This window comes from Indicator indicator, chromosome 20 (genome assembly GCF_027791375.1).
Source record: "Indicator indicator isolate 239-I01 chromosome 20, UM_Iind_1.1, whole genome shotgun sequence".
Taxonomy (NCBI): domain Eukaryota; kingdom Metazoa; phylum Chordata; class Aves; order Piciformes; family Indicatoridae; genus Indicator; species Indicator indicator.
The window spans coordinates 14,889,542-14,903,229 of NC_072029.1; the positions used below are offsets into that span (position 1 = coordinate 14,889,542).

Consider the following 13,688-nt stretch of genomic DNA (forward strand, 5'->3'; position numbering starts at 1 on the left):
ACTAGTGAGTTTGATGTAGTGAGTTACACACCTGTTACTCATGCAGAACTAAGCAAGGTAACACTGATGTACATAGTACTTACATGCCTTGGCTTCATTGGACTCTGTCGTGGCTGACATTGCATCCTGTTGTTATTTGGCTGCTGCTGTGTGGCCTGCATATGAGGCCTGAACTGTGGCTGGTTCATGGGCATCAAGGGCTGTGGTGGTCCTTGGAGGTGATGATGGTGTTGCTGCTGCTGCTGGTGATGGGGTGGCTGCTGCTGGTGATGGTGCTGCTGAGGCTGAGGTTGTGGCTGAGGCTGTAACGGAGGATGCAAGGGACCCTTCACATGAAGAAAAAGATAATTTAGGTTTAGTTTCAAGGTAATAAACTGCTGAAAAGTAGCTCTAGCCTCTCATGCCCTCAAGGAATTTATAAGCAGCTATGGACCAAATAAAAAAAAATACCGAGTAAAAATCAGGCTAATACAGACTGTGCAAGATAGTTCTACACTTAAACCTCTGTAAGCCAACAGCTGAAGCAGAAAAAAAATGAATGCATGGTATCCTGTCCTCTGCCTCTATTCTATTTTGTTTGCTTAGTGCTTTTGTATTGTTTTTCCCCTAAAATGACTGTTATTTGAGGATTTTTCCTCATTCAAAACACAAGCACCATCAAAAGACCCCGCACAAAGCCCATGGAACGTGCAGAGCCCTCCACGTTGCGCTGCACATCCCCAAACTGTTTCCCTACTTTAAGCTTCCCCAATCAGCTTTCCTCCCGGTTGGCGGGAGGTGGCCAGCTCCCTGCCCGGCTCCACAGATAAGCGGCAGAGGGCGCTCCCACCCTGCCGCTGACCAGGCAGGGAGCTGGGGATGAGGCAGGGAGCCGGGGCCGTTCTCCCTGCCTCTGCTGAGCTAGAAGCTCCTTACGAGCCAGGACTGGGCTGCGGCTCACTACCGGAAACACGTTAGTGCTGGCACCAGGAGAGAAAATGAGCCACTTCCCCAGGCACTGCAATAACAAGTGTTACAGGTCCATCTGCCTCATGCCTCAGCATCTCAAAGAAGCCCACTGTAGTTACGTGTGGTAGTTCAAGGGTTAGTTCAATCACCCTACAAGCCCACAAACACCGGGACACTGGCCACTGTCCCAGCAGGGCCCTTCTGCCACAGCATCATACCTGCATATTGGGCTGGGCATGTGTGGTCAGGAAGGGCTGCCCCGGAGCCTGCAGGAACTGCTGCCTCGGAGGAATGAAGGGCCGTGGATTTGCAGCACCTGGCTGGTTGAAGTGGAGAATCCCCACAGGGCCTTGAGGCTGCATGTTGGGCCGAACCGGCCGCTCTCGGGGAAACACAGGCTGCTGTCCCTGCTGAGGAAACGCTGGCCCAGGCTGGGCAAATGGCATCGGATTTTGGGCAGGGACAGGATGTGCGCTGTTCAGAAGCGGAGGAGGTGGTGGGGGGGGGGGGCTTCGCTGCTCAAACAAGGGATGGCCTGGAAACCTTGGATCTGTGGGAATCGTAAGTGATTACATGACAGCGTCCCTGGGACAAACACAGTTTTCAATCATAAAGCTCTATTTTTATTGGGAAAGTAACCTGAAATTGGTAGAAAGCAAAATGGCATGGGATGCTTTCATTCTGAAGAGCTACCCTCAAGGTTACGTTTCTCTTGCTTCTGCCACTTGTGTATAAATGGAATTGATCTTGGAAAAACCAACACAACTGGTGCTCTGCTGAAATTAGCAATCCCTTTTAGAAATTCTCCTTTAATGAAATCAGTGAAGGATGCCTGGGCTTATAGTTTAAACAACACAAGAACTCATAATGTTGATCCCATTTATGACCAGGTATTTATCAAATTTCTACCTATTTTGTGTGTGTAAATTGCCAGTAACACAAGCATTACACATATGTGTATTACACATGTATATACACACACATGCATACAGTATCTATTTTGTTTGCAATGCTGTGTTGTTTCAGCTAACCTTAGTAGATTTCTTACAGCACACACATAGTCCTGGTTGTTGAAACAGTTACTAGTAGAAACCAAAGCGTAGGCAGAGTACCAGCTATCTAAAATGTAACAAATCACAACTTTACTGCAACAAATCACTTCAATATTAATTTTGCTTTGTATCAGATTGCTAGTAGTTAGAGATGGAGACACACAATTACATGAAAAAAAGTCAAAAGCTATTGGACCACTGGAATTTTTGGCATGTACTAGTCTGGCTACACCAAACAGGAGCTTCCATTACAAAAAAAAAGCGGATTTTTTTTTTAATCTTAGTGGAAATGAAAATTCTTACCTGCTAAGAAGAAAGGATCTCTTTCCTGAGGAGGTGGAGGAGGGAGTGGTGGTGGTGGCGGTGGTGGCCCTCTCCACTGGTCCTGGATTGGCAGCCTTGGAGCTTGGGAGAAGTTGGTAGGGACTGGTCCAGGCGTATGCTGCTGGAAGTCTGGAGGGCCCTGTTTAATGAGGCAGAACAAAGATTTAAAATCCTGTCCAGGAACTTATCTGTTGCCTGCTATTTTTTTTTTAATTTATTTTTAAAACATAATTGCTTTATGAGTTATCTCCTATCATCCGTACAGACTGGCAGCCTTTACTGAGTCATTCTTTCACAACGGAAGATACATTAAAGCTGAGTACTGTATCTTAAAATTAATTCACTATGTTTCAATAATCACTGGCACCACAGGAATGCCATTTCTTTGCAAGCTTATTGAAATCCACACAATTATTGACCTCTTTCCCATTAATCCAAAAAAAATCTGAATGTCTACTTTAGAAGATGTTTCTGACATTTATCTTCTTAAACCATCCTACTCTTCACCATCAATTTAGTGCAAGTTAAGCTACAGAAGTGAAGCAGCTTTACTCAGAGAAAGACGGGAAAGGCCAATTTATGGCTTCCAGACAATTAAAGAAATTGTCTTTCAAAAAGAATTAACAGGAGAGTAGCATTTCTGTCTATTCATCACTTAGCATCTGAAGCATTATATGAAAGAGTGCAAAAATTATCTTTCTTCCAGTAAGTGTTTTTAAGATGTCAAGTGAACCTTCATATATTGAAGAAAGCACAATGTTAATCCAAAAGCAGAAGCCTTTTTTGCAGAAGACACACCTAATTGAGTAATTCACATTATCATTTTTTTCTTTTATATCAAAAGTTGAGAAAACGTGTTGGAAACCTCTGATAAGCAGAAGCTTTGCTTTACATAGATCATTCTCAAGCACTTCCTTCTGTGTATGTAAATCAAATAAGTAAGGAAAATAATCTATGAACATCCTTGTTCTCCTCTTTATACAGATTCTAAAAGAAGTTGTGTGTGTATTTGATGCTCATCTTAAAGCTTGCAATTGCTGAAGACAAGCTTTTCACAAACAGATTTCAGACCAAACACTCTCTGCTACACTGAAATGTAGTTATCAACAAAGGCCCAAACAACTAAGTTACAGTGTTGAGCTGCCCTCACCACCAACAGTATGTGCAGTCTCACACTATCCTATTTGTCCTGCAAAAATACTACGGAAAATAATTTCTCACATGACAGAAATGGGTATTTGTCCTGGAAACTTAAAGTCTGCTCGGCACTGAGTACCAGAAGACAAAGAAGCTTTCCATCCTTCTACCAGCACAACACAATGGCAAGGCCTAAGCAAGATGATGAAAGGCACTGAGAATCAGAGCTGCTATTAAATCTGTGGCCTTCTTCAAAACACCTGAATGGGAATACATGAGATATTAATATCTCTTACTTGGAAGCGAGACTGTGACTACTTATGTCATTATACAGCCATCAACTGTAAATACTTTATCATTACTAGAGATTAAAGGTTCTATATCCCATTGCTAGTGTGCCTAGCCAGCCAGTCTCCTGTGAGTATTTCATTTAGTGGAAAGACATTATATTACACTCAAGCATGACAGTCCTCCTAACATACATACTGTTTGTAGGAAGATCTGCTAGGCTTCTGCAAGTGAATAGTTACCAATACAAAATACTCTCGCCACCTCAGAGGAGACTAACACCTTTGCATTTCACATGCTGTCTGCAGAAAACAGCAGTTGGAGGAAGAAGAAGCTATTTGGGATGGAGAAAGTGACATTTATTTTCCCATCAAAATCAGTTCAGGTTTAGTTGAACAAAGCTGTTCAACTGCATTGCCCTTCTTTCACGTTGAACTGGACAGTGCTGGCTGCCTGCCAAACAGCAACTGAACACAAACCTTGAGGATCCTGACCCTTCACTCCCAAAACACCTCTAGCATCACCACATGTAGGAGCTGCCAGAGGTACTTTCAATCTAAAGTTAAATGCAACCCTCATCTTGTAAGCTTTGGTGACAAAAGCCTATTTTCTCAAAGCACTGCTCTTAAATCCATCCTGGGCAATACAGAGCATTTCCACAAGCTACAAAGCCCCAAGGGAGGCACCACGCAAGCCAACTGGTATTTAGTTATTTAGTTATTATTTTATCAGTGCATAATGCATAAGGTCACTGCAACAGAGGTGGGGGGGAAATCAGTTCACCAGGGCAGTTTCACACAAGATGCTTTTTATCTTGCATCTTACTGCTAGCATGTAGTCACATGAGAACAGTATGAAAGTGGTCTCAAAAATCTGCCTTTTTCCTATTTTCAGAGAGCTTGGCTGGGAAGCTTCAACGTTCTCTATTTTTCACCAGGCCAAATATATGCCTACATATGATTTATTTATAAAATAAACAGCAAAAAACCAAACTTACCAAAACCTGGGCTAATAAAGCCTAAGTATCACATAATTACTAACCAAGCTGAAGAACTGGCAGCAGCAGTATTGCCTGGCTTGCTTCCAAGCACCAAATGGCACTGCAGTGGCCACAGTCTCCTCTACCTGCTTATTTCAAACTACAGGTATTCTGCTGAGGTCAAAGTAACAGATCTTTATCAGTATCTCTCCTTGCTCCCGAACTTCCATTTTAGTGCTAGTTTATGAATATAGGCTCTAGCAACAAAATAAACATTTCTGCTTCTATGACCAAATTTGTAACCCAATCTCAAGCACCTTCCCCATAGTAATTGTTTGTCCAAATAGCCTTACTGTTCTTCTGTTCTTGCCTGCTCTTCAGATATAGTCTCTCATCCCCATCACATTTTCCACTCTGCCCACTGGCTCTTAATCCCAGTACAAATCCAGATGACTTCCAGCATAAGGAATTTTAAGCCTTAATGAAATAAGCCTTATTTAAGTTTTAAAAATAATAAAAAGTTATGCTAGATTTAAGGAAGATTGTACTTAAACCCACGAAACTACAGCTTCTTTAAAAACAAAAAACAAACACCACCCCAACAACAACCAAAAAACCCAGACACCAATAACCTGCAGGATATTTTACTGCTAAAAATATAAACAATGCTTATGTCAAGGTCCGTTCAGTGCCGAAAGTGTCCATCTGGCTTAAATTTAAGATGCAAATACTTACTGTCCTCTAAGTACTTTCACTGATTTTATGATAAACAGACAGTTCTCCAACTGTTATCTTAAAACTATCAGCCACAAAACTCCACAAATGTCCAGCAAGATACATCAAGAAAATAGTTTCTGCTCTTGTTTTATCAGTGATGTATTTCAAACAATTACATCCTACAACAGAAACTGTGTCAAACTAACTCTGAAATGGTTCAACAAAATCATAGTGATAAAGACACATTTGAAGTTTGGCCTCTCCTTTTTCCTATCCCTCATGGTAATCTTAAAGTAAGATTCCAGTTAAATTTTGAGGCTTATAAGTTTTTATAGATAACAAATATTTTTCAGTTCTAAAGCCAACACTCCTTCTCCATTTTGTGTTTAAAGTAACATGAAGACCCTTTTTATATCCTGCAATGAACCTGAGTTGTCCCTCACTGGCAGGATTTATTAGTGTTGAATCAATGACCCTTCCCTGTCAGAGCACTCAACTCAATGGAACACAGCATTGGGCTTTTTGAAGTTTCAAAACTGGCAAAACTATAGAACTACAGCTGATACAAATCATACCACAGTAAAGCTGCACACTACACAGACAACTGAGTATCACTAGGAAATACCTACTTGTGTGACCACTGAACAGATTTTAACTTTATGTATATAACATTTTGAAGAACCACTAAAATATGGCTGATCACATTTCTTGGCAGATAACCAAAGGCAAATCATACAAAATTAATTGCAAAGATATTTGTTATTTGCAGAAAAATGAATTACCAATATTTGCTTCTTAAAAAAAAAAAAATTAATCTGATGCTCTTCCAACATCCATGAAAAAAGATGACCTCCACTTTTTTCCTAAACTAGCTTTGCTTCTAATAGCCCTATGATGAATACTTCTTAAGTCAGGAGATGCTTGTCTATTATTATGAAATACTTCACATTTTTATTACATTTATTACTTACACTTGGTTAGCAATAGGAATACACTAATACTACAACTTCAGCTTTTATTTATGCCAGATTCTATTTATCCTAAAAATAGTAAACAGTAATATAACAGTTCTCCATTAGTTAAAGTTTTTGAGGGTGGTGGTTGGTTGTTTTTATTTTTTGCTCAACAGTAGCTACATTTGAGGAGTGGATTATTTTACCATTAGTCTTAAAACTCTACACTCAGCAAGTATTTGCTGCTAACAACCCCCCAGTGCCCTCTGGTATTTTGCAGAAAAGACCACGCAGAGCTATTTAACTTCAAAAATTAATGAAGAGCAGGTGCAAAATGCAGTTTTCGTAACAGTCTATTTTGATAAAATGAACATACTGTAACACAGATGCATAATAAATCTTTCTATGTACAGTAGTTACTTCCATTTTTCATGGTTTTTCTATCCGGACAGCTTCAAATTACAACCAAGTATTCAGTACACACAGCAGCTATGACTCCCTACAAAAAATAATTTACTATTACTTCATCATTATACCTTTTAAGAAGCTCCCCTACTTGATAAATCAAACAGCCTTCAAAACACCTGTTTTTCCAGTTAACAGATTTCAACTCAACAAAAAGAATTGCAAATTTGTATGATCAGTCAAGGCTTTAAGTTTCTACTTGTCTATCCAACATTAGGGCTGACTCTGACACTGGAGGAAAGGACAGAAGATTTATGTGCCTTCCCAGCAAGACTGGCTGGATCACATTCACACCAACAGTTCCAAAGAATCACCAAATGTCTCCATGAGGAAGACCCAGCAGAGTGTATATAGCAATTTTTTGGAGAAGCCTTCTCCCCTTAGTATCATCATAATTATTAATTTAATATCATTAATAGTGATCAAGTAGTGTCATTATCCGATTGATTATATAGTAGAAATGCACCGAATTGCAAGGAAAGATCCCTTAAACAGAACTTTTTACTAGATTTGAGGTTAGTTTCACACGTGCAGCACAGGATCAGGAAACAGCACAAGACTTGAAGCAGGGGTACCCACCACCATCAGTCTGGCCTAGCAGTCTTTAACTAACTGACATGCACCCCTTCACAAAGTGACAACCACTTCAGTGCTGTAGTTCCTTCTAAACCACTACCTGCACCCCTTGCATTAAGCATTTTAAAGATCTGACAGAGAAATTGTGATTTTTTTTGAAAAGATGGAGAGCACTTGAATGGTCTTCTCAAAAAGGCTTTGGGGCTGCAAGGGCACACAGCTCTGACTATTAATTTTCTCCAAACATGTCAGTGTCTGAACACTGAAAGCAGGGTCGAGATTTTTCTTAAGCTACCAAAAGTTTTGTGTCTGCACTTTTTCCTGTTTTTAAGGAGTTCATTTAATCATTTAATTTATCCTCATGTGATTATACTCTGAAAATTCTTATGTCTTTTTTTGAAAACATGGACTAAGGCATAGAGGGAAACGACATTGGAAATAGGATTCTGTGTGAATGTCCAAAGAGACGTTTTGGAAATACATAAATGGAGGAGATAACCACAGACTGGTGCTACTTTGTCTTAAATCTTTAATTTTGTGAAGCCTACTCTGATTACAAATTAAAAAAGCCACCCACTCCTTCTCCCCATGCATTGTAATTTACAGCACCTCAGACTGATCTTTTTACACAATTCTGCATGCCTGCAGGTTGAACAATTTCCCTTTTTGTGCTAACTTCCATTACTCAACATCGCTAAGGCATAACTTCCACCTTACCCATCACTTCTGAAAAAAAAAAAAGGCAGTGCAAACTTGTGTCTACAATTCATTAGAGTTGTGAATAGCTCATTGAACATGACTTTCACACACTCAGGCAATCCCACCTTCTGAGAGAACAGGAGATAAGGTTACTTTAATCCTTTCAAAGAACTGCACTATTTTACCTTCCTTTTATCCCCTTAAATATCCTTCCTAGTTAAGAAATTAACATTCTCTCTCATACAATTCTTAACACAAATTGTACTTTTACTTTTCTGCATCTCTTGTTAATTACATGATGTTATCTCCAATAATCTATTCATGAAGCACTGATAACTTTGGTTACCAATAAAAGGGAAAACTTAGCATAAATTGCTTAGCACAAAGTTAATCTTATAAAGCAAGGAATAAAGAGGATCTAACAGCTATTATATGACTTATCAGCTTCTCTAAAAGGGTCACTCTACTTTTTTTATCGAGACTAATTAAATACCTTAACAATGTCATTGAAACTTCATGAATCTTTCAATAAAATACAACCTACCTCTACAACATGTTTTCATTTATTAATCTCACTTAAAATGCAAAGAGCTAGGAGAATCCCACTGACAGTTAAGCAGGGCCACTCAGTTAATTCTTCTTATACGGTTTAAATGCAAAGAATAATGGCCACTATAACCTATGACAATTAAAACTATAGCCATCTGTCACAAGATGTTAATCCTCTTATTTCAGCAGCTACTAGACTTTTTGAAAAGCTTTCCTAAAACGCCCACCTTCCGGTGCAAGCAACTGATATTTCATCCTCTTGCATAGGAAGCCCTGCTTCAAATATGCTGGATATGGTTCAAAAATTTTCAAGCAAAAATGCACATATCCTGCAAACCACAGCTCTTTACAGTCAAGTTTCACAGCACTCTCATTTACTGTGCACACCATACAGAAAGCTCATGATTCACTGAAATTCTATAATGAAACTTATTTTTGCTATTTCCTGAAATACAGTCGAAATGACACAGCATGTCCCTGTGATATCTGTGACAATCATGTAAATCCATCAAGGTGAACTAAAACCTAGCAAGCACTAGGACTCTCCCAGTGGATCTAGTATTGTAAGAGGGCCTTATATAAAAATTCATGTCTTCAATACATTTCAATCAAGGACAAAATTAAAACTTCAGAGCGATCATAAAACTCAAGATGACTGTATGCTACCCATGCATAAGTCTTTTCAAAGCTTCTGGAATTTATTCTCTAAGGGGAAAATGCAAGGAGATAGCAAGTGCTGGTTCAGACATGTGAACTGCACAGATCCTACTATCACAGACAGATTGAGTCCCAGAGAGAATGAGTGGGTATTTTCCTCAACTGAGCTACAGGTGATTTTTAATACTAAAATGTCCCACAAAACCTTATAGTTATAGCTTTATAGAAGGCAAATATCCGCATTGCTGGTAACCTGGACTTTCATCTGTATGAGAAAAACCACATTTCAGACCTGACTATTTAGTAGTTAAATTACCTGATTCACGATTTTTAATTCTGTAAGGAAATCTCATTTTTAGGATGTTTCGCACATCTCTGACCTTGCAAACATCTTGATACTAGAACTTTACATATCCAGAGCTCCCAATGTGCCTGCAGGTATCACTCGCTTGTTGTGTATAAGGGTCAGAACATTTTTTCCTTCTTCAGATACCCTACAGTTAATACATAATATTCCTCTAAATTATGTAGTAGTACTGTAAACAGTAGTAGTACTTACTGTCTGAGAATTAATGAAGCTTTTTTCCCTTTCACATTCTAAAGAATTAGCAAGAACTGAAGGTGGCAAATAAATACCAGATTTTTTTTTTCAACTGTGGTAATAATTGTATTAAATTATCTTTTAAAAGGACATTTTCACAGCTCAGTGAAGATACCTTGAAAGAACTATAATATCATCTAGGACTCTGTAATATTACAATAAATGCACTTCAGTTCTCTGTTCAGTGTTTAAGCACTAGATTACTCTTACTTCATTGTAGTAGGAAATCAATTGTGTATTTTAATTGGATTTCTTTATGAGTTTTTTTGCAAAGTCCCTCTAACAGTGCCTAATTAATGGCTACACAGCTAAATGCTTAGTACTTTTTCCTCTTTGCCTTGAGAAAAAAAATTAAGCTTTGTTTACAAGCCTTAAAAACCTTCAGACTTCATTCATACAAACAGCAATGTCACACCTATACACACACACACACATTGCTAAATAAAAACCTTTACTGGCAGGGTGACTGAGCACTGGCACAAGTTGCCCAGTGTGTGGAGTCTCCGTACTTGGAGAAATTCAAGCACCATTCAGACACGGTACTGGGCAACTAGCTCTAGATAGCCCTGCTTGAGCAAGAGGGTGGACTACACAATCTTCAGAGGCTTCCGCCAATGTCAACCACTACATCATTCTGTATTTAGGAGATACTAAAGAGGAGAGACTGAAAAAAATGCAGCATCAATACCATAGGGGAAAAAATACCTCTACAGCTCTGGTTTCCTTAGCAGTGCTAAATAGCCATCATCTAACAGGAAGGTAAATGACAATAAGAAATACAAATGCACAAGTATTCTGTCTGATTTTAATATCTGCAGAGCATGTGCACACTGAAGCTAGCATGATGAGTTAAAGGGTTACTGCATTTAGAAACCATCTATTTCTCTCTTATTTAATAGCTGTTACCATCATGTTTAGCCGCTGCTGCTCCTCCTGCAGATGGGAATTCATTGATATGATTAAATTTGATGGTATGATAATGTATGGTAATCGTGATTAATCAGAAGCCCACTAGCAAATGGAGGATGTTGGGTATTATGTCACCTGCATTTTAAACTGCATTCCCTCTATGCCAGCCTGACAATATTTGACAGCTGGAGGGATCTCATGCTGCATCTGCTTGCTACTACTTATAGATCTGATAAGAGAAAGTGCCCATCATTCCTTCACTATCTTAAGTGCTGTAATTATAGGGCTTTGCAGTCAAGTTGTGAAAACAGTAACTGTTAAAAACGAAAGCTTTTTGCTAGCTGCTGAACAAGCTCTGTCTTACATCTGCAAGGACTATAATCTGAAAGAAATGTAATTTGATGCAGCAGTCTCATTCAAACATGATTTGCATGAAATGCTGTATAAAGCACTATCCAAGAAATGTCAATCAACACCACCTGATACCATGTATCTTGTTAAATGAAAACAAAATGCTTTCTGCACTACCTGTGATCTGCCCCTGCTACACAGTAATAGAGTGAAAATTTCATTTACTCTTACTCATTATAGTAAAGCCATAGCTAAAGGAGAATAATTGTGAGGAAGTAGGAGGATCATTTTCACAAGTGGCTTTTTATTTTCAGTGTGTATGTCTCCTACATACACACTGCTGAAAACATGTACTATAATACTGTTACTTACTAAATAGCCATTTAAAATGATTGACTGTACTCGGATGTCCTGTACATTGTCCTTACCATGACAGTAAGACAGCCACAACCTTACTTAACAGTTGTTAAAACCCTTATTCATGTCATAACTCACAACTGAGTTTGAACTGATGGAAAACAAAAAAATAATTACTCTGTACTTGCAATTCCCACAAGAAAAAGTAAACACTTATGCAAGGAGTTTTGCTTTCAAAAGCACTGCAAAATTCTGCTTCTATATACTGCAAGAAGTGTTTCCAAAAAGGCACAGCCACAGACCCAGATATACTGTAATATCCACTAAATGAAGCCAAGTTTGCTGAAACGGTGTTGCAGGCTGACCCAACTCAGCTTAAGGATCACTCTGGGGAAAAAAAAGTAATGAACTGCATTCTAAGGTACCTTTTATTAGTAATTTATATAGCACTAATATATTGCTTCATTCAAGCAAGCGCAAATGAAGAACTCTGTTTTGAGTAATGACTGGGCACCCATTTAGAAACCTCTCTCAGATTAAACCATAAAGATGTGTTTAAAAAGAGTGTCTGAATTACTATCAATACCTGAAAGCAGAATTGAAAATCAAGTTTTCAGAAGTGGTGAGAAAAAGCCCAAATCAGAATTATCAGCTGCCTTTCACAGCATCCATTTAAGACAACACCTGATGCTAAATGAGAATGTGAAGAAAGTTTACTAAGGTTCTTGCAGTTTACAGCAAAACACAAAAACTTAAAAAGCAAGAGTTCTTTAGGATAAGGATGATTTTGAAATGAAATTGTAAAGTAAGTTCCAAAAGCAAATCATGCCAAAGCCTCCTGGGAATTGAAAGGACAAGTGATGTGGAATATTCACAGCAGCCTGAGGACAAGTCGCTCTATTATAAGGTCTTATTTTTATACTGAAAACCACATAATTTATGTTATACAATTCAATTTTTTCATGCTTGAATTCAACATTTATCTAAGCAGCACTCAGTGCACTAAGGTATCCTCTCAAGACAGAAAAGCTTTGTGCATTAAAAAATGTGAAGGCCTTCCCAGCGTAAATTTCTCAGGCAGACAACTAGTTCTATTACAATCTTGTGCTTCATGTCACTTCATTTGCAACTTCAGCACTGAAATTCAAATTGATCAAAGTTAAAACGTGGAGATGGACAACTGCCCAGCTCACACCACACCCAGGGTGTCAGATTAAAACAGGTAAAATCAGAATTTATCCCAATGTCCTGAAAACTCTCCTGGTGAAAGGCCTGCATTAACAGGCTCCACTCACTCTGAGGCAGTTTCAGAGAAGGGCAGACCTAAGGGGAATGGCCTCAGATGCGAGGAGTTAATCTCTTCTGCCTTGAGCAGCATCAAGCAAGGTCTCGTTAACTTCCTCCTCACTCCCAGTGCTCCGCTCCAGCCCCAAATTTGGATAATATGGATACCTCAATTTTTGGCTGAAGAAAGTTGATAGAGGAAACACCTTCCTTTCATCACACTCTATCCCGAAGTGGCCACAACACTTGTTCCACTGATATACATCCTTAAAAAAAATACTGCACACGTGCCACATACAAGTGTAACTTCAGTGTTCATTAAATTAAATAAATTATGTTTGAAGCAAAAAGTCTATAAATTTTTCTTTAGGCAGACAAACATCTTAGTATTTCAGATACAATGTGCTCATGGACTCACGTAAGGGATGAAAAGATCTGGACCATTAACTTGGGTCCTAGTTCAGTATTAACCAATGATCTGGCCAGTCAGCAGCAGCCTACACAATGCACCTCTTCCATTTTCCATTTAATTTCTTTTTTCCTTGTTTTAGACCCTATCCTTCTTCAGAGAAGACAGGAGTTGAAAGAGTAATTAACCCAGAAAAGCATTAGGGGACAGAAGTCAGAATGCCTCCTGTGTGAAAGAGAAAACACAGGCTCTGTATTTGCAATGGGGCATCTAAAAGAATTAATCATTTGATCAGAAAACATGAAAATTTCAGAAGACTCAACTAGCATTTGAATAAAGTCTTCTGCCACCTTCCTTTAAATGGATCAGTTCCCAAAGTAGACACACTTATTTGTGAAATGCTAACTGTGACTCAGAAAAAGGTGCCTTAACC

At 38.8% G+C, this 13,688-nt stretch overlaps 1 protein-coding gene across 2 annotated transcripts in view; it reads right to left on the minus strand.

The window, feature by feature from the left end:
* Positions 1–13,688, minus strand: part of RBM33 (RNA binding motif protein 33) — an 81,705-nt gene that overhangs the window by 28,627 nt on the left and 39,390 nt on the right. For both annotated transcript variants that reach the window (XM_054390250.1, XM_054390251.1), the window contains 3 exons: positions 2,304–2,463; positions 1,167–1,498; positions 84–326 (listed from right to left, as the gene is read on the minus strand). In XM_054390250.1, the coding sequence (XP_054246225.1) occupies positions 84–326; positions 1,167–1,498; positions 2,304–2,463 (735 nt within the window). The remainder of the gene's footprint in view (positions 1–83; positions 327–1,166; positions 1,499–2,303; positions 2,464–13,688) is intronic.